This window comes from Talpa europaea (assembly GCF_964194135.1).
Source record: "Talpa europaea genome assembly, chromosome: 3".
Taxonomy (NCBI): Eukaryota; Metazoa; Chordata; class Mammalia; order Eulipotyphla; family Talpidae; genus Talpa; species Talpa europaea.
Window position 1 is genome coordinate 55,076,323 of NC_140069.1, and position 27,217 is coordinate 55,103,539.

The 27,217-nt window shown below is 39.1% G+C and overlaps 1 protein-coding gene across 1 annotated transcript; it reads left to right on the top strand.

Annotated features, from left to right (window-relative positions):
* Positions 1 to 8,723: 8,723 nt before the first annotated feature.
* GGH (gamma-glutamyl hydrolase) lies at positions 8,724 to 27,020 on the top strand (the record flags this gene model as incomplete). The annotated part of the gene is made up of 9 exons (XM_084230147.1): positions 8,724 to 8,832; positions 11,991 to 12,105; positions 16,580 to 16,630; positions 17,056 to 17,140; positions 18,262 to 18,400; positions 20,428 to 20,534; positions 20,617 to 20,707; positions 24,478 to 24,615; positions 26,899 to 27,020. 9 exons carry the CDS (start codon positions 8,724 to 8,726, stop codon positions 27,018 to 27,020), a joined length of 957 nt encoding a protein of 318 aa, XP_084086273.1.
* Between the last annotated feature and the right edge of the window lie 197 nt (positions 27,021 to 27,217).

A 27,217-nucleotide genomic window follows, 5' to 3' on the forward strand; every position in this document is an offset into this window, starting at 1 on the left:
TGTGTTTACATTTTTAAATTTGAATATTAGGCTTTCTTTTCAAAAACTGCTTTTCTTCACCAAAAAATTTTAAGAGAAACTTACCACATCTAGTTGTCCATGACACAAATGTCATTCTCTCTTTTTTTGTAATTTAATTTCTTTCTTTATATATATTTTACATCATGTGTAGTCCCCATACAATTTCCACCACCAATTCACCCATTTCCCATCACCATAATCCCTTGTGATCTTCCTGCCCTCATTTTGATTCTTCTCCCTCCCCTCTCCTGCAGAATGTCTCTGCTTTATGGTTGTATTTGGTTCCCCTATATCCCTCCTATAAGTGAAACCATCCAATAACAAATGTCATTTTCTTTTATTTTAGGCTGATTTTCCCTGCTGCTGTTTTCAGCACCAACTTCCTCTGTTTTTTGCTGTGCTTATAGGAGCTACAAGCTAATTTCATGTAACTAAACCATGCATAATTAAGGTGTTAAAACTTTTAAGTGAAAATAGTCAGAGTGGATCAGTTATTCAGATTATTTGATTTTGAAACAACCTGCTACTAGCCTAGATTAGGATTTTGTCAAGCTATATATTTTCCTTATAGAAATGACACTGAAGTTCTAGACCAGATACTATCTTTGCCACTCACAAACCAAGTCAAATATACAAACAAACCGAAAACTCAACAAACTAGTAAGATGTGTTTTCAGGACACTTGTTACTGGCCTTATGTGTCGAATTTTGCCAAACTCAGTTAGAGTGGAGAAAATATAAAGATGTAAAAAGCAAACAAACAATGAAGCTGTATAAAAAAATAATGGGGCCTCCCCGGTGGTGCAGTGTGTTGAGCGCAGTGCTGTGAAGCTGGCTGCAGCCTCTGCAGCACCGGTTTGATTCCTGGCCTAGCAGGGAGATTTCCACATGGCAGGGCAGACCTCTCCTGCCTCGCCAGCTGCTCCCCTCAGCAGTGTACTTTGGTCCGTCTGCCTGTTCTGCTCCCTGCTCTGTCTCTGGTGAATTCCCTCACCCTCCCATGCCTTTGGCCTGTACCCCAGTGCTTGTACAAATAAATAAAATCTTTAAAAAAAAAAAAGAAAAAAATGATGGCAGGGTCTCCTTGGTGGCACAAGGGGTTAAGCACAGCACTATGAAGCTGTCCACAGCCTCTGCAGCTCAAGTTTGATCGCAGCTGGCCAGGGAGATACCCACATGGTGCAGCAGACATTTCCTGTCTTGCCCACTGCTCCCCTTAGCAGTGTTTTCAGTCAGTCTGCCTGTTCTGTTCCCCACTCTTTCTCTGGTGAATCCTCTCACCTCCGCACCTCTGGCTTGTACCCCGGTTCTTATATGCATAATTAAATAAATCTTTAAAATAAATGACGGCAGAAATTAGGATTGGCAGCAGAACAACTCCATGAATGTTCTGGTTCATAACGACTCATGCCATTCTCCTCCCACCTCCAGACTTAGTCCTCAATTACTGCTTTTATCTCTATTCAAGTCAATGATATTAATCCATTAAGTATCTACTTTTAATAACACTGTACATTGCTTTGATTGAAATAAGTGAATTAATAAATTGAAAAATCAACCAGCTGCTACCTAGAGGAGAGAAAATATATATTCAGAATAGCAGGCAAAGTGCAGTAGAACATAATGATATTTACAGTGGTTCCATAAAGTGCTTTGGAAGTTTAACAAAAGGAAAGAATTTTCATTTGGGGTGATTGAAGATGTGTCCTTAGAGGACATGTTATTTGAAGCAGAACCTTTCAGAAGAACTTACTACTTCCAAAAAGAGCAGTAAGAACGAAGAGGAAGGATAGTCCAAGAAAAGAAGTAGCATGAGCAAAGACTTGGAGATGAGAAAGAATAGGGCATGTCTGAGAAATAAGCAATAGCTCCATAATTTCAGTAAGAGGGGAGTCGTACAAGGGAGTAGGTCCTTTGTCTAGTAAGAGCCAAGTGAAGCAAAGTATGAGAGGCCCCGAATATCACTTGAAGTTACTCAAGGTGTGGATTCCTTATTTTTTGCCGGTCACTATATTAGATTCACATACATGTGTCATGCAGCCTTTGTCAAAGCCACAAGGTACATGGTACTATGCCCATCTTTACAGAAGAGAACACAACTCTGAAATTGTCCATTCCCTGCTCAGAATCATGGAACAGATACATGCCAGGCCAGAACCAGAGTGAACTCTGCTGGCCTGGATGTAAAGTCCATGCACTACACACCATGTTCCCTATAGACCTAATTCTATAGTCCTGTCTGGAAATATCTGATCCTGGCCTATTTCTTTCTTTCTTTTTTTTTTTTTAAGATTTATTTATGCATACAAGAACTGGGGTACAGACCAGAGGTGCAGGAGGTGAGAGGATTCACCAGAGACAGGAGACAGAGTGGGACACAGAAGAGGCAGATTGACTGAAATACACTGCTGAGGGGAGAGGTGGGTGAGACAGGAGAGGTCTGCTGTGCCATGTCGGTAGCTCCCTGGGCGGGGATTGAACTTGTGCTGCAGTGGCTGTGGAGTGCTTCATAGTGCTGAGACTTAACCCCTTACACCATCAGGGAGACCCTGGCCTATTTCTATAGTGAATCATTTCTCATCCAATCTGTAGCGATAGCCTCCTCATTGGACTATTGTTCCTGACTCTACCTAACCCTTCCTCTGCTGCCAGTTATCATTCAGCAAGATCTCAGTCCTCTGATCTTGGAGATAGCAGTGCTATGTGCAGGGTAAATTGCGGCCTGCATCCTGACCCAGCTCATTTTCCATCCTGGCATTGCAGGACTCTGTACCCACGCACACTCTAGACACAGCTTTTCCACCACTTTGAAAAACATCACCCTTTCCAAATAAGACCCCTCAAAATCAGTACCCAAAAGTAGTGGGGGTGGAGTGAAGAGAGTTGAGGTATGTTTTGTGTTGATTGTTTCTTCTGCTCTAAACCCTTTTTGCTTTCTCTTACTGCTCATCTGCAAAGTCCTGTTCCCTGTCCCCTCTGTGGTGCCTTCTCTAACCCTCTCCAGTGAGAATTGTTTGCTCTTATTTGTGCTCTGGGTGGATGCCTAATAAAGGCCTTATGCTATTAACTTTATAGTGGTTTACCTGCTTGTCTCCCTATTAGAAAGAGCATTAGAAAGTGCTCTTACTTGCAGACGCTGACTTTTTCATCTTTGTAAAATCAGTCTCCATCTGGTGTCTAACACAGGATCAATACACAGAATACAGACCCAGCTTGGGTATTTCTTGTTGCAAGTTTTGGTGACAGGCATTTGGGAGCAGCCTTGGGGCCTGAGCAGCATGATGAAGGCCTGCCTTGTGACAATGGAGACTTTCCTGGGAAGTTGGGCTGATCTCAGCCATCTGCATACAAACCCTTGGACTTGAACTAATGCCTCTGCTTTTTCTCCCTCATCCTATATGTGAGCAGTCTTACAATGATAGGGTCTTACCTACTGGGTTTTATTTTTGTCTTAACCTCAGTAGATTTTTCTGTTTTAAGGATCTTATCTAATTTGCTTCCATTTTTTTTGGGTCATTTTGATATTTTACTTCTTTTAATCCCCTCAACCTCCACCCCCATCCCCAACAATATAATACACACACACACACATACATACCTCCGTAACAAAGACTGACCCCTATGGAGTTGTTTAGGAGAACCATTAACCATTGTTAATTAACTATTAATAAATACCTCACTGTGGGATTTGGCTTTTGTGAAGGCTTCCCACTGCAGTCAACAAGAGCACTTTTGGCAAGTTTCCCACAGCAGAGCTTGGCTGTGTACCACACTCCTCTCTTTCCCAGAGAAACATGCACCAGAAGTGATGTGAGGGGGCAGGGTCTGGGGTGTGTAATTGTTAGGCACAGGCTTCTTTGTATTCAATCTTCCCTTCCTATTCCTCAATTTCATTCCCTCATGTCAGGCCAGCCTCCTTTGAAGAGCTTCAGCCCACCCTCTGAAAGTATCTGAGCTCCAATATTACCTAATTCTGGATGTAGATGACCTTTGTCCTCTGCTGAGTAAAGACTTTTAACACCCACTATTTGCTCCATGCTCTTGCCCACAGGGGCATAATATCTCTAAACTTAAAAAGCAATTAACAGCCCTCAAGTGCCTACAACAAGATGTTCCCCTAAAGAAAAGACTTTATTCCTAAAATGATAAATATGATTATTAATTTCCTTCTCCCTAATATCAAAGTCAACTCTGAGGCTTTATAGAATTAGCTGGCTATTGCCAGAGTGGGATCTCTAACTTTTCTGTTGCCGCTCTGTTATCCATAATGACTAAGACTGTTACTGCATCTCCTAATTGATTCTCTCCAGGTCTGAATTATAAAATCTCAAATCCTTTCTAACCCCTTCTCCCATTCTTAGATCCATCAACTCAGACCCTTTCCCCTTTATTTACTTATTTTTTCATTTATTTTGTTTTTACTTAGGTAATACAGTTGACAACACAGTATGTCATTCAAAAGTATAAGATCTCTATCTTCAGGTACTATTACCAAGTCACACCCACCACCAAGGCAACCATAGTCTTCCATCATAGTCCATTATGCTCCCTCCCCACTGTGATCTTTCCTCTTCCTCTTCCCCCTCTAGCAGCTTCAGGTCTATGGTCAGATTTCTCAGGTTTGTTTTGGTTTGGTTTTGCCTGACCCTTTGTTTTGTTTATACTGTTCATGAGTAAAATCATCTGATATGTGTGTTTCTCCTTCTGACATTTTTTGCTTAGCATAAAAAATCCCCTCTGGTTACATCCAGGTTGTGGCAAAAGGCAAGAGTTTATCTTTTTTTTTTTCTTTTTTATAGCTGAGTAGTATTCCACTGTATTTATGCATCACTGAGTAGTATTCCACTGTATTTATACATCTTCCTAAGCCACTCGTCTGTTCTTTGGTACTTAGATTGTCTCCATAACTTGATTATTCTAAGTAATGCTGCAATGAACACAGGAACTTAGTGTTTTTGTCCTCCTCAGATAACTTGAGCTGGGATTGCTGGATCATAGAGCAGATCCATTTTTAGTATTTTCAGAAACCTCCATACTGTTTTCCATAGGGGCTAGATCAGTTTACATTCTCACCAAATAGTGTAAGATGGTTCCTTTTCTACACATCCTTGCCGACACTTATTGTTTTGGGTCTTTTTGATATGGGCCTCTTCCACAAGTGTGAGGTGATAGCTCATTATGATTTAGAGTTGCTTTTTCCTAACTATAAGTGGTAATGAGCATTTCTTCACATGCCTGGATGTCTTTAGAGAAATGTGTACTTAGTTTTTCTGCCTGTTTTTTGATTGGGTTATTTGTTTTCTTTTTGTTGAGTTGTATAAGTTAATTGTTGAGCTTAGATGTCAGCCCCTTGTCAGACAGACAGTGTGCAAATATTTTTTCCCACTCAGTATTGACATGAAGATGACTGTTTTCTCAAAACCAAGTTTATGACTCCATGAAGTGGTCAGGTTCCATCCAAAACAACAGAACAAAATCACTGAAAGCCCAAATTTCAACCCTGTCCATATTTTCCTTTTGTATAATTCTTATTATGTTATGTTATTTATTTTTTTAAATCTCTCTCTGGTATTGAAACATCCTTGAACCAGGTCTTCTGCTCTAAATTTTCCCCCCCTTCTATCATTTCCTTTGTCACTAGTCCTCATTTTAACTACATTCAGGACCCCAAACCTCTGGATGGCTTTTGAATAGATTATTCAATATTAAAGTTTTTCCTCAAATTGTTGCTTTTGTTTTTTTCACCCTTTCCTTTCAGCTTGGGCATCTTCCCTAAAATCATTCTTCCCTCCCTTCAGAACTCCAGATCTTAGTTCAGCAGTTTTTCCCACACAAATGAGGAAATTCTTCCTAAATTTTATATTAGTTAAATAAGGATCCAAATCCTTTTAGAAAAGGTCATATTTATTTCTCTGCAATTTCACGGAGCGATATTCTAGGTTCTGCTTGCTGTCAAAATATCTTTTTCTGTGCTTATTGTGATGACAATAATTGTAACTATTCATATTCCCACAGAAAATGCAACCCTCAATCAAATAATTCATCATAGGGTACTGCCATTGGGGGAATTAAAGTTTTGCTTATGAAGACTTCCCAATCAGGATATTGCCCTTATTGTCAAACCCTTTTCTCAGCTTCTATGTGGTAGAAAGGCTAACCCTATGGCAAAAATTGCCGCATTATCCTTGGTTGCCCCCAAAGATACTTAATCATTTGTGGAATCAGAGCCTATCAATAAGATACTTCTTAACATCAAATTAGGATCATGTTACCTAATCAGTTCTTATCAGATATGTAGCCCAACCAGCTTTTTAAACAATTTAAATTTATGTCTTCCTCAATAGCTATCATTGGTCTTGATAATTCACTGGTTACTATGTTTCCTCAAAATGTTGCAGCCAATACCAAAATATTACTGGGTTCCTCCTTTCACTGCTGGATCTAAGACACCCTTGAAAGAGAAGCTGGGACTCAGAGCTTCTGGGCTTGACTCCTACATCTAATCACTGAATCACCCTTTTTGCCTGGAGGCAAAACTCTCTTACCAAAAAAAAAAAAAAAAAATGCTGCAAAAACATATTTCTCTGTTCACACATGTGAGCATTCTCTAGAGTATATACATATGTCTGAAAAGTTCTGGGTTATAGAATATGTACTTCTTCACCTTAATCAGATATTGCCCTATCGCTTGTTTGTGTTGTAACCTTAATTTGCTTACAGTTATACAGAAGTTTTTAAATGGTGATGAAATGGAGCAAAACTGGAGGATCTGGGTTGACCCAGATGGTAGGTTCTCACCTGTGTATGCTTAAGAATGCAGGACACAACAAAAACAAAGTGAGAAAAAACAACAAGATTTTTTTATACAAGGAGTGAGAAAAGGAAGAGCTGGGAGAGTAAAAGAGAAAGAATTTTTATAGATTGACATGTGGCCAGATGCCATCTATCCAACCCCAGATAATGACTGCTCAGCAGGCCCAGGTTACAGGTATAACTGCATATGGCAAGTTGGCATTTTCTCCACAGACACCCCTTCTTCCTAACAGCTTAAGTTTCAAAGATCCCAGTAGCTTTCAAACGTCTCCAAAGTTAGAGCTCCATCATCTTTTCCCATCAGCTGCCACTCAGAGGGTGGAGTCTAGAAAGGTCCACCTTCTACCACTGAGTTGGCTGTAAGCACCACCCACTGGCTGGGAGGCTGCATCTTACTATTTTTATGCCAAGTTATGCTTTTGTTCTCCCCACAATGCTTTATTCCTTCATTATTATTTTCTTTTTTTAAAAAAGACATGGCTCAATTCACCATTGTACCCTCATGCTTAGAACTGACTGACTAGATCTTCAAACACTCTTCAATTTTATTCCAAATTTTATTTGGTCCTGATAGGTGGCAACTTTCATCTAATACAAACCGTGTTTATATATTTAGGTTTTCACACACAGAAAGAAAAATATTCCTGTCTTTACCTACTTTCCCACCAAAATGTGCCTAGGAATTCTAAATCTCATTTAAAAATAGAATCTTTACAGGGCCTCCCCTGGTGGCGCAGCGGTTGAGCGCTGGGCTGCCAAGCTGCCTGCGGTCTCTATAGGGGCGGTTCGATCCCCGGCCTCCTGCGAGGGTCCCACATGGCCCAACAGACCTCTCCTGCCATGCCCACTGCTCCCTCAGCAGTGTATTTCGTCAGTCTGCCTGTTCTGTACCCGCTCTGGCTCTGGTGAATTCTCTCACCCTCCTGCACTTCTGACTGTACCCAGTGCTTGTATAAATAAATAAATAAATTCTAAAAAAAACCCAGAATCTTTACAGTACTTTTAGTGACTAGGAAGCAGTCATTATTTCTGCTCCATTGGTCGAACAAACAAATCTGTGGCTGGTGCTAACAGTGAAGTTAGTAAGTATGGTCTGTGGGTTTGGCCCAGCCTTTTGCGGAAGGTGCCAGCAGCGGGTCCTTCCTTGACCCAGCTCTAAGGTGAAGAGAGACACGTGTGGATGTGTCCACATTCATGGCCCTTCACTTTTATACCCTTCCTCAGCATTTCGTTTCTTCCTGATAGCTCACCCATGGGAAAAAAAAAAAAAATAGCAGGATGTGGAAATGGCCTCCAAACACACAGTCTATCCTTCTAAGGAATGCCAAAGTGTCAAACTTGACTGTTGGCATAAAGACAAGACTCTGGCCTTTTAAGCACGAGTTCTGTTGGCACAAAGTTCTCAGATGACTTCTAGAATCTCTAGCCAGCCTCCCTTGTTTCCTGGTTACCAGATTCGGTCAGACCAGACCAGAGGTTCCCCCCAAGGGGAACCTGGTATGGGCGCCCCAACTTAGTTAAAGGTGATGTAGTGATGTAGGGTTATAGCAATGCAATCGTTAACAGGGAATTAGATTCCGCGGGCGCAGAGATCACTCTGTACCCGAACAGCCTTTCTCCGATTCTCCGCAGAGGTCGTCAGGCTGGCGCACAGGTCGCAAATGGTAAAGGAGGTGCGGAGCGATGTTTTCGCAGCGAGGTGGTCCGCTCGGTGACGTCTTGCCCTGAGCCTCCCGCCGCCTACCGACGGCAGCCGCCCGCCAGAACTACATTTCCCATAGGACCCCGCGGCGTTGCGCCGAGCAGCCCGACGCCACCCAGCGGCCTCCGTCGCACTTAAGCTGCCGGCCGGCAGTGCCTTTGAAAGGCGGCGGGAGGCGGCGAGGACCATGGCGAGCCTGGGCCGCCTGCTGTGCGCGCTGGGCCTGGTCCTGTGCTGGGCGGCGAACTTACGCCTGTGCGCTCACCACAGCCCCATCGGGAAGAAGCCCATCATCGGTAAGAAGGCTGACTCGCGCTGGGGGCTGGGGGTCGGGGATCAGGGGTCTCCGCTTCCCGCCGCGGGGCTCCGGCGAGTGCTTCCTGCCGTGAAATACCCTGGTGCCTCGTCCGTGTGCCGTCAGCGCCAGCGCTAGTAAGAGTGGAGGCCACACACTCTTGGGTCGTGCAGAAATGTCTCGGTGATTTCCTCCAGGTCAGTGGCTATTCAGGTTGGAAGGTGGGAGGGTGCACTGTGAAATCCTGCAGATTGTTTGAGACTTTGTACATTGCTAGGGATTTCTACTAATTAAACACATTCCATACGTGTATTCATTGAAATGTCACCGACTGACAGCATAGTTGAAGATACAATGCATTATAGATACAATTAGTGGAACAGAACTAATCAAGAAATTATAGTGTATCTTGGACTTTGTCATCTTCAGCCACGGAGGAATCAGCGGCTAGGAGGACCCTAATGTGTCGTTTTTTGCTTGGCGTTAAAGCATGCATGCAAATGTTTGTTTTCAACAAATGAATGTTTTAAAGCGGGAGTAAAATCAGTTTGCATTTCCAGGGCAGACGTTTGAGACAGGGCAGGGAAAAAACTGCCCACGAGAAAAGAAGTTAGCATTAAAATTCTTCAACAGTAACTTATGTACAGGCAATCAAGATGGTTTTATTTTAGCTGTGGTGTTATGCCATTCATACTATTCTTTTCCTTCCACAAAGATTAGCATTATATCCTGTAACTTAATAGAAAGTCTGTTTTTTCATATATGTACATTGGTAGTTTCCAATTTTCAAATGGGCTGTAGATCAATATTTGGAACTTGAAATGCCTTATTCCATAACTATTTAAAATGGTGGTGAGGGCCTCTCCGGTGGCGCAGCGGGCTGGCTTGCGAAGATGCTCGCAGCCTCTGCAGCGCCAGTTCGATCCCATCCCCGGCTGCTCCCAGGCCACTGGCGGAGGGTCCCATATGGTGCGCAGACCTCTCCTGCCGCCCGCTGCTCCCCTCAGCAGTGTACTTCGGTCCTTCTGCCTGCTCTGCTCCCCGCTCTGGCTCTGGTGAATTCTCTCACCCTCCCGCGCTTCTGACTGTACCCCAGTACTTGTATAAATAAATAAATAAATCTTTAAAGAAAAAATGGTGGTGAGATTATCCAAGACTAGTTGCCTCGATATAATTTTGTGAGTAGTGCGTTGGGAATTGCGGATGAGTGGAGGAGAAAAGGAAAGAAGATGGGGTGGTGGTGGTGTGGTGGTTCTTTGCCTTCTCTACAAATAGTTCAGGGCCAAAAAAAAAAAAAGACAGAAAAATGGTGTGTTTCTGGTCATCGTGATCTGTTAACTGAGCACCTGCTTTGTGGAAGGCATTGAGTTAGGAACTGCGAGGGATTCAAATGCTAGGAAGCCACAAAAATAGTGAGATGTCTTTAGAGTAGGGGTGGTATTTTGGCCTCATTTTGAGGGGCAGGGAATAAGTTTGAGCTCTTTTACCACAATGGGCAAGTGAATATGTGTAAGGGCAAGGTGAAGGTGAGAAATTGGTGGAACCTACTCTCATGTGCTTTGCTCTTTTCTAATATTTTGTGTTCATGTGTCCAGCCCTCCTTTGTGGCACCCCACCCTTCCCTCTGGGGAAGGGTGTACCACTCCATTTCTTGCAGCATCCCCTAATTTCTGCCTACCAAATTCCAGGTTTCTAAGTGAAGATGATTTTACCTATCCATAAGGAGAGTATAGTCTTGTCTTACTGAACAAATGTTGGCACTTGGTTTATGTTAACCATGTGAATGATAAATGCCAGTTATTGTAAGAAGCTGGGAATACAGGAGTGATTGTATACACATATGTTCCTAACTACAAAGATTTTGAAAAGATTCCAAATAGTAAAGAAATGAATGATACTGGCATAGGTGTTCTCTCTGGATAGACCTGTTTTGATGTTTACTGGATACCTTTACTGTGCTGGGGTTGAGGTTTCAGTGGTGAGAAGTGGCAAAAGAGTTGTTAGGGTAGAACAGTCAGGTTTCCTTGAGTTTACAGCTTTAGGAAACCTTTGGAATGCTTAAACAAGGAAATGACCCTTGCAGATCTGTTCTCTCATCTCATTTCCTATTGCTCTCACTCCCTCCCACAAGGCTCTGTTTCCCCTTGCACTGTGACCAACACACATCTGATTCAGGTACTTTATCCTTGGTCTCACATCCTGGATTCTTCTTCCTCTCCATATTTACATACAACTTCCGTCCTGTATCTACATAAAACTTCCTTCCTCACCTTGCTAAAGTTCATGTTCTACCTTCTCTGGGAGGACTTGCCTGGTCACCCAATTTAAGAGACTCTTCCCCTCATACATAGTTCATCTCCCCTTTTCCAATACACCTTCTTTTTCCCCTTAGCACTTACCACTGGCCAACACTATTCTCTTTATATTTCTGTCTTGTTTAGTATTTGTCATCTCTCCTCTCCTTCCCACCCACATACTAGAATTAAAGTGCGCAGGGCAGGGGTTTTGGTTTGTTTTGTTCATTCATTTGTTCCCAACACCTAGTTTAGTGCTTGCAATATAGTATGACTCAGTAATGTGTACTGAATAGATAAATGCAGGCATGATCAGATTTCTTTCCATAGTGAGAAGCGGTTGGAGTTGGGCGTGTTTAAGAAAGAATGCAGGGAGAACTTTATAAAGGTTCTTGTAATAGTCTGGGAGTGGTGGGGGAGGATCAGGTTGGGGGAGGTGAGATGTTGACTGAATTAAGGTAGTGCTGGTGATATTGATAGGTGTGGATAGAAGATATTTCCACTCCTTTCGCTTTGTTGTCAAGAAAATAATGTGTTTTGGAGTGTGTGTGTGAGATGAGAGAGGCAAATTTCAGAATTTGATTATAAGTTGAAGGTTGCTAGACAGGAAACTCATGCTATTGAAATCTCCTTTGGAGGCTTATTTGGAGAGAGAGAAAGAGAGTAGGAGAGAAAAAGAGACTACTTAAAACTCCAATCAGTCTCTATTATTTGTTTCTCCAAATCCATGGAAGTACATGCAGGAGAAGGTTCATATTTAATTTTGTGAATTAAACAAATAAAATAGTGATATTTTTACTGTGATGTGCTTCTGAGCAGGAAAAATAGGAACTTGCTTAAAACTAACATTTGTTTTATAATTTAGGAGTATTAATGCAAAAGTGCCGTAATAAGTACATGAGAAACATCGGAAAATACTATATTGCTGCTTCTTATGTAAAGTATTTGGAATCTGCAGGTGCAAGAGTTGTACCAGTAAGGTATGATTTGATATCCTTTTATACTGTGTAAATAAAAAGTACTGTTTTATTTCTAAAACTATCTTTTATCTCTAAAATTGTTGCTTTTTTCTCCTATGTTAGCATCATTTAAATGTGGTAACTTTTCACCTAGTTTTTGCCACAAAACTAACACTTAGAGATTTTCATTCTTTTGTTTACTGGGAGAAAGCTATATGTTTCTTTAACATCAGTAGAGGTATGCTAACATATTAGATAGAGAATGAAATGATAGTTTCCTTTGCCTAAAAAAAACCATCCTCATCAGACATAAAAATATTGGAAGCTAAGAATCTACAACTTTACTAGCTTTATTCGATAATATTAAGTTAGGGAATACTGACAGATTAAAGGAGATTTTTAGACGACTTTTAAGATACTTTTCTACTCCACTTCAAAAGTTTGTAAATGATTAATATGGCAAGTGTTGTTTTCAGTGTAAATTGCAGGTATTGCAGTTTTAAAGCAACCACATTATTTTTGTGATACTGACCCAGTAAATATAAAATGACTTCTCTTATATTTTGATTTAGAGTTGAATTTTTTTTAACAAAGCTTTATAAATAGTTGTATCTTGTCATCCCAAATTAGTATATTTTAGAATCTAATCTATTGTAAGTGGTTTCACACACATACACACCTACTTACTTTGGGTAAACTGCTTTTGTAAGTAATTCTGCATTAAAAAATAATAATACAGAAAAGTACTGTTCAAATAGAACATTAAAATGGAAATGTTACAATTTAGAGAATTGTACTACAAAATGGCTTCGTGTTTAGGTTTATAAGGATTTTCTTGCTTGAATTTAAATCCAATATGAACACTTACTTGCTTTTGACAAATTAAAACTAAAATTAAAATCTTAATCTTTAATTTCTTAGTGGCAAATTTAATTTTTCATATGAAATCTTATTTGGAACCCAGATCACATGAGAGTTTTAGAGTTGAAGAAGAGGCTCCTGAGAGTCTTCAAAACAGTATTTTAAAAGTCTTCATCATAGAAGCATTTTCTTCAGAGTGTTGTTTTAGAGCATCAGTACTGACAATATGGATGGGAGGAAGTAGGAACAGTCAGGAAGCCACATTCAGTGACTGTTGCAGTGGGTAGGATGCTTAGTGAAGTGATAGGACGTGACCAGAGCAATGGTGGTGGGATTAATAGGGACATGTTCTTAAAAAAAATCAACAAGACTACTAGTCATCAAGTCCGTTGACGAAAGGGCACAAGGAAGAATAGACAAATGTTTTAATACTGGAGGAGTTTTGAAAATGGGAAAGTTTGACTTGCAGAATACTGGTGTTTATGACTGCGATGCTGATCATGTGACTGTCAACATAGAGATTTATTTCCAGCTTGGCTCCCAAAGTTCATCTGAAGCTATGTTGTTTGCAATTACAATCATGTGATCCCATAAAGTCAGTGTGGTAATATGTGGCAGATAAGTTCCCAGAGTAGCATGCAGAGGCTTATCTAATATAGAATGAGACTGAACTGATCACATTAATAATGTTGGGTTTATTTCTGAATTTTGAATGCTGGGGCCAACCTCTATGGTTTAGAAAGGAAAAGGAGGAAGATAAAGGTCTATGCAAAATTTTGGAATAGGTAAAAAAATTTGTGCTTGCTCTCCTTCATCTTCCAAACATGCCTAATGCTTAAAGTTATTATAAATTCCCAGTATGGGACTAGGGGAAGTCACAGAGTGTCCTTTTCCTAAGAAGCCTACGGACCTGTATGGCTTTAAAAATGTCTCTTTCACATAGTGTTTTTTTTTTTTTTTAAAGATTTATTTATTTATGCATACAATAGCTGGGGTACAGACCAGAGGTGCAGGAAGGTGAGAGGATTCACCAGAGTCAGTGTGAGGAGCAGAGCAGGTGGATCTACTGTTACATACTCCTAAGGGGAGAAGCAGGCAAGACAGGAGAGGTCTGCTGTGCCATGTGGGTTAGCTCCCTGGCTGGGGATCAAACTCATGCTGCAATGTCTACAGATAGCTTCATAATGCTGAGACTTAACACTTTAAGGGAGGGTTAAACTTTGTGTCCCCAGGGAGGCCCTCACGCAGTGTTTTTGTTTGTTTGTTTTTTAAAGATTTATTTATCTGTACAAGAAATGGGGTACAGGCCAGAGGTGCGGGAGGGCAAGAGAATTCACCAGAGACAGAGTGTGGAGCAGAATGGCAGATGGACTGAAAATACTCCTCACACAGTGTTTTAAAACACTTTAAATATTTACAAATCAGAAGACTTCAGAAAAGTCTGAATTTTTGGCTTTTTTAAAAAAGACAATTACCTGGAGCTGATTTTAAATGAAGTGTGTGTTCTACACTGTCAACAACACCTGTCTCTGCTTTTCATGCTTGCTGAAGCTGTGTCATCTGCCACCATTATCAAGGTTAAAAACTGTTTTCTTCTAGTTAAACAAAGAGTGAACTATTTCTCACTATCCTATTGAGAGGGTCTTTTGTTTTAAGAAAAGCTGACAACAGCAAATATCAGCTATATTCAAATGCATCCTGACTTGTTTTCCCTGACAGGCCTCTGAGGCACTTGAGTTTCTGACAGTTTTCCTCTCCCACAATAATTAAGCTCCTTAATAGTGATAAGCAGCATCTAGAAATTCAGTCATTAACAATGTTGGAGCCATTTAATTAGAATTAATGAAATGACTGAAATTAGCCTGCTTGGCTAATTGGAGATTTCCCTGGAGTACAGATGAGTGATCTAAATCCATTTTGGTTCCTGATGTTTGTGGTTGCCCATCCTAGTTTAAATATCCATAGGGAAGATTCTGAATCCTGACTGATGGGTCCCCTTGTTTGTTTAGGTTTTTTTTGACACAATATGGGGAACTTGAACTGGCAGAATACTAGAATATTTAGACTCACATTTCACCTCCCTGACCCTTCTCAAGTCAGGGCCAAGTGTCTATTTATTTTCCACTTAAGATAGTGGTGGGCATTGATACAGTATTACCCATTGCTTTGTGAATTACTGCTAGAAAGAGGATCATTAAGAACTTCTGAACAGACCTGAACTTTCCAGCTCATTTGGACTTAGAGGGGAGAGCCCAGATGTGTTTGCCTGGTGTAAGGGGCAGAGGGAAATTTCCCCTATTTCTTGATGGAACTGATGGAACAATCAAATGAACATCAAACATATTAGTCGGAGAAAAGAACACATGTAATTATGTGTATATCGAGAGTTTACATGGATGTAAAGTCTAAAGTAAATGAGACAAAACAAAAGTTTTTATCCTGAACTAAGTGGGTTAGGGACCTGGGGCTTAGGAGAGAGGAAGACTCATATCACAAAAGTGCCAGATGACCTGTAATTATGTTTGCCCTGCCACAGAGGTTGGTTTTGCTATATCTGGGTAGTACCTCCAATTGTCATACTTTTGAGTAGATAAGAGAGTGGAAAAAAGTTTCTCTTAAGTCTGCTGGGCCTTGATTGACTTTAAGTCAAAATAATCCACATACCAAAGTGACACATCTTGGGAAGCCTATTCTGGACATCTTAGGGAGGCCTATGTGAACATTTTAGGGAGACCTGTTCTTTACTGGCAAAGTATATCCAGGTACTGTGCATCATCGATGTCTACTTAACAATGAGAGAGGTGTTCTAACTCCACCTAAAACCCCTTTCTGGGGCAGAAAAGGACAGTAGTTGACTTTTTATTATAAACCTACTTTTGTGGCAGGTTGAGAGGTCTTGTTTCTTACAGAAACAGAAGATTACTAGATGTCGAATTCTTGTAGGAATTTCATAAACATGATGCCCTCATCCCTTGTTCTTATAGTTTGTTGAATTTTTGGAAGAGCAAGCCCATTTTACTGTGATTTTAATAAAGATTGTAGCCAGTTTTCACAGATTAACCTCATTGGAATAACATTAATAACCTAGTGATTGTTAGGAGCCCTTTACAGCACATTGGATAAAGCATGCTTCAGAATAAATACTTATGCAGTAAATAGGTTAGTCTACAGTGATCTGCATGTAGCCTATCCCTAAATACAGACTCTCGATTTTTGAATATACAGTAATTTTTAGATCTTTGCTATTGGTGGTGGAGGTGGGGCAAACCTGGGACTTGGCATTTATTTGTGTTGCTTTTATCTGCATAGTTTCTGGCTAGCAGAGAAATGACCAGTACTCAGATCTCATGGTCTTTAATGTTTTGCACATTAAGCCATACTTCACAATGTTAAATTATACTAGACCACAGAGAAAACATGTTTACCTGTCTGATTAGCAAAACAAAGGTAATAATTATGTTGCTTTCATGTAATTTGAAAATAATGCCTTTAGGGAAGTAGTAAGGTAATATTGTCTAATATTTAAGAATTGCTTTTAGTCTGTCATTTAAAAATTAATGCAGTGACTTCAGCTAAAGGCTTTTTTCTTGAGTTTTGGAAATGGATGTTTTATAACTGTTTTTATTATTTTCAGACTTGATCTTTCAGATGACGAGTATACAAAGCTTTTCCAATCTATTAATGGGTAAGTTGGCAGCAATGGTTTCATATACTGTATGAGATCAATGTAGTTTGCTTTTGCAAAAAAGTCACTGTAACAATTGTACATATTCTATGTATTTATCTTGTGGTGTGTAATATTAATTTTCTGAGATCTTTCATTAGGAGTCATTTTGTTGAGAAATGGAAAAGTCTTCAGAGAGAAGGAAGATTGAGAAATAATTTTTACAGACAAGCATAATTTTTTAATGTGTCTGACATAATTTTTGTTCTTCTAATGCATGTTTAAATGTTTTGAAGTCACATTGAATGACATGCATCCTGCTTGCCTTAGTTTTCTCATGTTAATCATTTTGGTGCTTATATAATAAGGAAATAGTTTTAAAATAAAAAAGATTGTTTTCTTGGCAGAAGGGGGCTGAAATGCACCCTGTTTGATGTTATTTTTAGGATCCTTTTTCCTGGAGGAAGTGTTAACATCAGGAAGTCAGGTTATTCCCAAGTGGCCAAAATATTTTTCCAACTTGCTGTACAGGTAAGTATAAGTTATTGCTTATTCGTCCAGATTGGGTTTTGTAATTTTCCATGAGAATAATTCTTTTGTAAGCATATGGTAATACCTCCGTCACACTTATATAGCCTCATCACCCTTTTAACTTTTGAGGTGCCTACTCTATACCAGAGAGGGGTCCAGAGTGGGTGGCCACTGAGGGAACAAAGAATAGGTGCTTATAGGGGTATAGTGGGGAAGAAGTGGGCCTTTGGTCTCAGCATTGTATGTCATGCTGATTGTCTGGGGCCTGTGGGGTCTCTTAGGCTACGAGGTCTACTGAGTTTTCCCATCTTACCTGACTTGCCCTCTAGAACCAGCTTCGGTCATTGCTTTAGCACTGTGTTATTGTACTGGTGTTCTGGACACTCCATTTTTAATTGGGTAGGGGGGGCACCCTGATTCCTGACGATTGTTCCCAATGCAGTTTTTTTTTTTTAATTAATTTATTTATACAAGCACTGGGTACAGTCAGAAGCGCAGGAGGGTGAGAGAATTCACCAGAGCCAGAGCAGGGAGCAGAGCAGGCAGAAGGACCGAAGTACACTGCTGCATTTGTACTTTACTAGTTGACAACTTTGACTCTATGAAGATTTATTTTACTTTGGTTAGCCTTTTCTTTGTGGACTGTTCTTCTCCTTTAAGTCATGGCTTTCACCTGACTCAAATCTGATTAGTTGAAGGTGACTTATTGCAGCTATTAGTGTAAATTTTGAGATCATGGGGGAAAAACTCCAAAGTGTATTCAAAACTAAATGATCATCTAAAGTGACAAGTTTTGTACAATATGTAAAAAACAGACATCCATCTATCATTGTCTTTAATATTTATAATCCTCATTTGCAACTTTTGTAGTTTGATAGTTAACTGGCTGATGTCAGTTTCTTTCCCACTGCCACAGAGTTTGGGTATTTTGGTTGATTAACACTGAATTATGTATGAGTTAGGTGTGAGAAGAGATTAAGTGATAGCCTACTTATGGGTCCTAGATAATTCTTAAGACATGCATGCATAATTCAAGTGCCTACTTAGTAATGATAAACCAAATGTATAATTTTATTTTGAAATGTTTGAGTAATCTTAGTTTTCTCTTTCACTCTGTAAAGAGTTTTGATGATGGAGACTATTTTCCTGTGTGGGGAACATGCCTTGGATTTGAAGAACTCACATATTTGATTAGTGGAAAGTACTTGTTAACGCACACAAACACTGTTGGAATTACAATGTCCCTGAACTTCACTGGAGGTAAGGAACATCTTTTTTGACCCTCTAGAAAATATTAACTGTGCAGGATTAGTAAGTAGTAGATATCAAAGTCAAACATGTTCATACCATTTATTAACTTTTACATTATTTACATAGGTTGAAGATCACTTTTGTGCTTAATTATAAGGAGTAAGGAATTTTGAATTTTCATAAGTCATTGCTTCTAGTGATATCAGGAATGACCACACATGATTAAAAACTCTAAAATTGGACCTGCTTTTTGAGTCCCAGCTTTGTCACTTTTGCCTTGGAGTGTCATTTAACTACCTCTCTTGCCTTTAATTTCCTGATTTGTAAAAGGGTCTGCTTCTTAGGGTTGTTTGTAAAGATTAAGTGAAAAAAGGTTTTCCACTTACTGGGCTAATAAGTACTCTAAATATGTCTTATTAGTGTTATCTGTTATTACCGTGGTATAACATTTTTCCCCGTGGCTATGTACTCTGCTTCATATCCAGCAGGGGTGTGCTGGCCCTAACCACCTGGAGGAGTTAGCACAGACTCTGCAACTTAAAGAGCATCTCCCTAACTAGACTGCCCTTATTTCAAATGCCAGCTGAGTCACATTCCCAAGCCACTTGCATGTGTGACCACTGGTCACAAATTTGGGATTTCCATGATTCTCCTTGAGGTTCAAACTCCTAGGTTTTTTAACTAGAATGGCTCAGGAAAGCACTATGTTTGCCATAACATTGTTTGTTCTAAAGGAGATATGTATGACAAAGTCTGGGAGGAAATACAGAGCTTCAGTGCCCTTTTCCTAATTAGTCAGTGCACATCATCCTCCTAGCACATCAATATATTCACCAACTGGGAAGCTCCAATGAGCTCTAGTGTCCAGTGGGGCTTTATTGCTAAGGCAGAATTGATTAAATCATTGGTATGGGATTGAGCTAGGTCTCCAGTTCCCCTGCCATCCCTAGAGTCACTGGCAGGCCCAGAGCCCTAACCTGCTCTAATCATTTGGTTAGTCTTTGTGATGACCAGTCTCACCCTGTAGCTATTTCCTGGTCTACGTTGATATACCTCATTAGCATTACAAAGATAATTTTAACACTCAGGAATTTCAAGGGTTTTAAAGACTCCTTGGCAGGAACCTGAGACAAAGATCCAATGACTTCTTTATTATACCACTCTGTATAAATAGATTATGATTCTTGTTAGGTTACTTGGTCTCTGAATCCTCAGAGTTGAATGCTACCAATTATTCCTGTTCTTATGAGAATTTTTTGATCATTACTACACATAGAACATATATAAAGCTCTTTCTCATATTTTCTTACTTAATCCTTAATAATAACCTTGCAGAAGTATATTTATTAGGTCAGCCTGTTTCGGTTGTATGTGGCACAAGCACAGTTTTTTTTGTAAAAAAGAAATAATATCCATGGAAGTAAGGTATTAAGATACCTGAAGTACTGGGTTGTTATGGAAACCATTAGCATTCTGAATGAGGGGCCTTATTTAGGGACAGCTGCCATTAGGATTTTTTTTAATCCTTTGCTGGCATTTGAATCTATGTGTTGGACTTTAGAACCTTCAGTGAGATATACTGTTTTTTAGATATTGATTGAGTAGAAATTTCATGGTGTGGTTAATGTTCTTTTCTACATTGTTGATATTTTTAACCTAGATACCTTTGCCAATATGTTGAAAGTTGTGGATCCCTTCCTGGGAAAGCAAGTATAATATTTTACCTGTCTTTCAGAACGGTCTAGGGAACCCAAGATTCTCTGCTTAGTCTTATGCTAGCCTAATTCTCACAACAGAATGGTTTCAGTTATTCATGTTAAAATTATAGAACAAAAGTTCTTAATCTGCAGTATTTTTAGTTTTTTAAGCTTATTTTTAAGCTCAGCTTAGATATTCCTGTAGAAATGATGTTTTGCTATTATTATTAGTCATCTAGATTATGTTTACTAGTGGCTTCTCTAGATGCAAATTAGTGACTTCAGTGAATTTTATTTTTTATCTCTTTAAATTATTTCGTTGTGCCTAAATTATTTCAGGTATATTGCAAAGCAGAATGTTCGCAAATTTTCCTGCTGAATTGATGTTATCCTTGGCACTAGAACCTCTGACTGCAAATTTCCACAAGTGGAGCCTCATGGTGAAGGTATCATACTAATCACATAGTGACATTTATATGTTTAAATTAACTAGAGAAGTATTTACTTTGTTTTATTTTTATATCCTAGAATTTTACAATGGATGAAAAATTGAAGAAGTTTTTTAATATACTAACTACAAATACAGATGGTTCAAAGGACTTTGTGTCAACAGTGGAAGGTATGTCACTACACATGCATGCTTTCTTTCACTTACTATGTTTATATTTGTTAATTTTGACTTGATAGTTCTCTTAAGAATAAAATCATATCACTTTGGAGTCTGAAGATGGAAGTTAGGGTATTTTTGAAGACAGGAGATATACTTTATCAATATTCTGAATCAGTTCTGGGTTATCTGACTCATCGTCTAGAATACAGTGATGAAGAGGGAAAGTAAAGAATAAGGGGAAACTGGGCCTCTCTGGTGATGCAAGGAGTTAAGCACAGCACTGTGAAGCTGTTGTAGCCTCTGCAGCTTGATCCCCAGTTTCTGATCCCCAGCCATCCAGGGAGCTACCCACATGGTGCAGGAGACCTCTCCTGTTTTCCCCACTGCTCCCCTCAGCAGTGTATTTCAGTCAATCTGCCTGTTCTGCTCCCCACTCTGTCTCTGGTGAATCCTCTCACCGCCCTGCAACTCTGGCCTGTACCCAGTTCTTCTGTGCATAAATAAATACATCTTAAAAAAAAAAAGAGTAAGGGGAAAGTGGATGAAGATGTAAATAGAGAAAGTGAAGACATTCTGACACTCAATAACTTCTAAGGGTATTAGAATTTCTGTCTAGCAGTATTGCTGATTAAAAGTACCTTGACAGATTCTCTTCTGGACAATAATGAAACATGATTGACATATAGAAAAATACCTTCCTAAATACATTGATGAAGTGACAAGAATAGCCATACTCACTCTAAGATGTAGGTGGACTATTTAAGCCCACATGATTATTACATTAGGAGAACTTGAGATGAAGCTCAGGACCCCCATATATCGTAATTACCCCTTGGAATGGGACCTGAAAGACTGTACTCTCAAATAAGGGTAAAATTCTACCTGGGCATCTCATCTCACCTGCAGAATTGTAAGGAGAATTTCCTCTCTTGAATCTTGGCACTAAGACATGAGGGTGGTAAATAAGCATTGAGTATTCATAAGGACACACTGGACTAGTGTGACCAGAATTATACTAATTGGGAAGTTCAACAAATCTCAATTCAAACATTTTGGTTTTTTGGTGCCTGGCAGAAGCAAATATAAATAATTTTCTCTGGAGGAACTTATATTTATCCTGACTTCAATGGATTTCCATATTTTCCGATTTTAAGAAAAAGTGAGCAATTCATAGCCAAAAAAAAAAAAAAAAAAATCACTAATGCACCAGGAAGTAAAGAAATGAGATCTCACAGAAAGAGTAGTAAGTCTTTGAGTCAGTGAGACTAATTAGTGCTACCTGAAAAGCCAGGTTCCTGGAATGGAGTAAATTTGAATAAAGTGGAAGTAATTCAAGTTATCCAAAGATTGGCTGTATCATTAGCATATGATGGGGGATAACAAATATTTAAGGGGTTAGAAACGGTATCTAGGGTTTCTGGGTAAGGTTGATCAACCGAGGCTGAAGTGAACTTATCATCTGAGCTTATCATTTTCTCTTTAACCCAGTTACTCCACCTGTATTTTTCACTATAATATATAGCATTGCCTTTCACCAAATCCTCTCAAGTTAGGAACCTGGAAATTAATTCATGCCAATTTCTACTTTCCAAATCCTTGAATACGTTATCACCTCTATCTGACCTATCTCTGACCCACTCTAGCATTAACCACCTTCTATCCACATTGCCTTAGTAATCTCCAAATTGTTCCACAAATCCAGTCTCTAGTTAGACATTGATGATCTCTCTGAAATACCAACTGTATCATATTATCTGAAGAAAACTCTTCAGTTGCTCTTTAGCACTTGAAGGTTATGGTCTATGTACTAATTTACTCCAGGACCACTCCTTGCTGCCTGTATTGTGCATACTATTGAGAATACACAGCCCTCCACTGACAGTGCTTCTTGCCTCTGTGTTTTAAGTTCTTCCTCTCCTCTGAAAAGCTTCCCTTCCTCCTCCTGATAACTCATGGTTGTCTTTGAAGACTCAGGAGACATCCCCACCCATTATTCTACATCTAAAGTGTCCCTCCTTTAGACTTGCTCTGTGCTATCTGGGAATGTCCCTTTTTGAACTTGATTGTATTCTCTCTTGAGGGCTGGGACTCTGTCTCACCTTTGTTTCCAGTTCTTTGTGTAAACCCCAGTCTCATTTTAATGACTGTTAAAATGAGAGTATGGGGTTGGAAGTCAGGAAAGCCAGGTTCCATGTTCATCGTTCTATTTCTGCCTCTGTCATACTACCACACTCACTGGAAAATTTTATCTTCTGAAAATTTTCTTCACACCTGCTAGATGTGAACACTTGAGAATACTATGTTATTTGCACATTTTTTTTCCAGTCTTGATACTAAATTGGTGAGGTAGGGTGTGCTTGCTATATTGATTGTTAATGCAGCTCACCGGAGGAGTAAATCTTGTCTCTGAATGTTACTGTATCTTCTATTACCCACCCATCCATCCTTCTGATAAATACTTATTATATTTTATCACTTAGTGCATTTCCTATCCTAAAGAATACTTTCCATATCTCAAAGAAATAAATTAGAAAATCAGCCTTTCAATGAGCTATGTATAACAGTTTATTTCCAAGTCATTGAGTCTGTGGATCTCCTGCTCGGAGCTTTTTGGGTAATTCCAGGGAAGAGAGAAAGAAAGTGCAAAGTCACAAGGAGGTTGTGCAGTAGGGAGGGATGTTGTAGAGTGACCAGAGACACTTACTGATAGACTTTTTCCTTTTGTGAACCCCATAAAGGCTAGATAAAGTGTTTTCTTCTTGGGACATGATTTCTAGAGAGAGAGCCTCATGAAATGTAAGACAACACTTCTCTTTCTCCTAAATAGCTCTACTTTTAGCTAATTTGCTTCATTTCTCCAAGTATTTTTGCATTGTAGTTGTGATTATAATATCAAAGCAAAAACAATACAGGGAAGTGTTTTTTGTCAGTTATAACAAGGAAAGGAAAAGGCTGAATATATGACATTTGTAGAATGTAAATAGTACAATATTTATGTTTCACATGTATGTAAAAGTAGAGGGACTAATATAATGATTCCTGGATACTATCTCTAAACTTCAACAATCCCAACATGTATGTGATCATTATTTTTTCATAGCTATTTTTTCTTTGCACTAGATTACTTTTTGAAGCACATCCTAAGGAGCATATCATTTATATATATAAAGATATTTCAGAATCCTATAAATAATTGAACTGTATTATCAAAACTCTTTCATACCAAAATTAAACTTCTGAAACTATTTTTAAAATTGGCAACATGAAGCCATCATAAACCATTCTACAGATTGAGAGACAGACAGTTTAGGATGAGACAAGATGGCTTATAGAAATGGACTAAAAAATTCTGGTATAATTCTTTTCATATGAATAAATCATAATAGGAGGAGATGAAAATGTAATATGAAATAGGGGAGGGAAAAAAAACCATGGAAAAATCACGAATCATTAATCAAATGTGCACTTGACTATTGAATGGGGATGTATTCAAAGGCTCCATATTTTACTGTGATTATCTAGTCAAGCACATCATATTACAAATCAAAAGATTGAATATAGTGAAATATTTTATTGTGAATTTTCACACTAACTGTGAACTGAAATTCTTTATTTTGTGTCTGAGTGCACATAATTTCACTTTGTCTGGCATAGTGAGTTTTAAAAGACTGTTTTATCTAAAAGAATGTTTTATCTAGGACATAAGACAACTTAATTATAAGCAACATCTTATGCCATGCTTACTGCCTAATCTTAATTAGTTTGTGTTCTTTATGCAGGATACAAATATCCAGTATATGGCGTCCAGTGGCATCCAGAGAAAGCACCTTATGAGTGGGGGAAATTAAAAGGCATTTCCCATGTACCTAATGCTGTGAAGGCTGCTTTTTATTTAGCAGAGTTCTTTGTGTCTGAAGGTAATATGTGGGTATATAATTCTATCACTCTAATGTGATTTGGAAGGAAATTATCTTCATCTGAACTTTTGTTTATACTTTTTTTTATCTGTCTTGAAATGGAGATAGTAGGCATCCAAATAAAACTAGGACAATTATTTCAGTTAACAATATTGTACACTCTAAAGTGGACTGACTTCTTAAATGGCAGTATAGAGAATGTTGAATTTTTTTTTCTGTGTTGAATTTCTTTCAGAATTCTTCTCTATTTCTCTGTCTTTCTCTCTCCCTATCTCTCTCTGTCTCTCTTTAGGAATAGTGTTTTAATGATAACATTGTCTGAGAGTTAGATGTTTTTTTCCCCCAAGGCAATTACATAAATTGAATTGAACTGTTTTCCTTGGCCTGATTTTAAGGCTGCCTGTCTGTAGTCATTGATACATTAGAGAAATTTAATAAGCGTGCCTGCTTTTTGTGATGAAAACACAGAAATTTATGTGTGCTGTTATGTTTGTGGCTAAAATTGAGAATTTGGTTGTAGATGCTTGTATTTTAGTTGTCTAATACAGGCTTAAGGCAGCTATAAACTTGCGAGAGGGAGTAGAGCGTCAGTCTTTGGTGGCATGGCCATTTGAAACTTCAGTGAACCTTGTTTGTATCCTATCTTCAACTTTGCCCTGTTTTTGTTTTTGTTTCAGTTTTCCTGTCCAGACTCGCATGTAAAATACTTCCTCCTGAGTAGTTCACTCTGGTTGATGTTTATGTACAGTTGATAGGGACTATAATGAATAACATAGTATTGGTGATTTGAAAATTACCAAGAAAAGATTTTGTTAAATAGGCCTGTTGGTGATATTTATTTCACAGTGTGTTGAATCATCATGTTGTACACCTGAAATCAAAATAATGTATGTCAGTTATAGTTCAGTTAAAGAAAAAAAAAGCAACTGTGTTCAGATGAATGGATAGTTTCATAACAGAAATCTAAGATTTAAAAAAAAAAAAAAAGAAAGTAAGTACACTCGTGCCATTATTTGTCCCAGGAAACATTTCCATGTCATACATATAAGAGTAATGAGAATAAGGCCTCCCTAGTGGTACAGGCATTAAAGTCTCAGCACTAACAAGCTATCTCCGGCCACTGCAGCATGAGTTTGATCCCAGGCCAGGGAACTAACCCACATGACACAGCAGACCGCAGACCTCTCCTCTTGTGCCTACTGTTCCCCTTAGCAGTGCATTTCAGTAAATTTGCCTCTTCCGCTGCCTAGTCTGTCTCTGGGGAATCCTTTCACCCCTCTACCCCACCCCCGCACTTCTGGCCTACACCCCAGTTTGGTTTTTTTTAAGATTTATTTTATTTATACATCTGGCCGGGGTATAGGCCAGATGTGCGGGAGGTTGAGAGGATTCACCAGAGACATAGCAGGGAACAAACAGACAGACTGACTGAAATACATTGCTGAGGGGAGCAGTGGATAAGACAGGAGAGGTCTGTCGCACCATGTGGGTTGCTCTGTGGCTGGTGGGGATTGAACTGGCACTGCAGAGGCTGCAGATAGCTTCACAGCACTGCACTCAACCATCTGCGCCACCAAGGAGGCCCCCACCCCAGTCCTTGTATGCATAAATAAATAGATTAAAAAAGAAAGAAAAGAGTAGTTAGAACAGTGGTGGGCAGAGAAGTTTGCTGCAGTACTGTTACATGGCAGACTATGTATTTGGTTTTTATTTTCCAATATCCTTCTTTCTAAACATGCCATAAAAGCCTGTATTTGCTTTAATTTGGTTTAAGATAAAGTCGAAGCCTTTATCCTTCTTACAAGTAAATTTTAGCCATACCAAATTCATTTTGCCTCCTTGTGTTTCTTATTTCTACTGTATCTGTGGAAAATGCTACAGTTCTCCATCTTGTGCCAGCTTTGCCAGTTTCCCCATCCTCTTTACTCCTGAAGGGTATCAGTGAAGAAGGACTCTAACAATATTACAATATGAATTTTGTGTGGCTACCAGACCACATTAGGACCTTGCCCTACTAACATTTCCAGCTGTGCATTCATCTTTCACTCAGCAGGCACTTATTTAGCACTACATTCCCTCTGGTGTGGGAAAAATATACCTCTGTTTCAGTGGGTGACCATATTCCTCATCAGGTGCTACTCTGTTTGGGGGAAATGTTGTAAGGCACTTATCCTTTTGGGTGATATTTTCCCACTTACTGATACTGACTACAGGAAGAAATGTTAGAAAGAAACCTTTCAAATATTTTATCTTTTTAAAAAGTAATTCTTTTTTTCCTTACAGCTCGGAAAAACAATCATCATTTTGAATCTAAGGCTGAAGAAGATGCAGCTTTAATTTATCAGTTTCGCCCAGTTTATACTGGGAACATTTCTTCATTTCAGCAGAGTTATATATTTGATTGAAAACCTTAAATGTATTAATAGGAGTTTTGAATAATTCCATGATTATTTGTTACTTTTGGCAATAACAGAAAGCCACAGAGATTTCTTTTCTGTGCTATCATTGGCTCTGATTCTTCATCCAGTATAATTGGCTACTTATATCACATTTGGTAATGAGACCTAATAAAATCAGTGATTTTATTTTTTCTGATTGATTA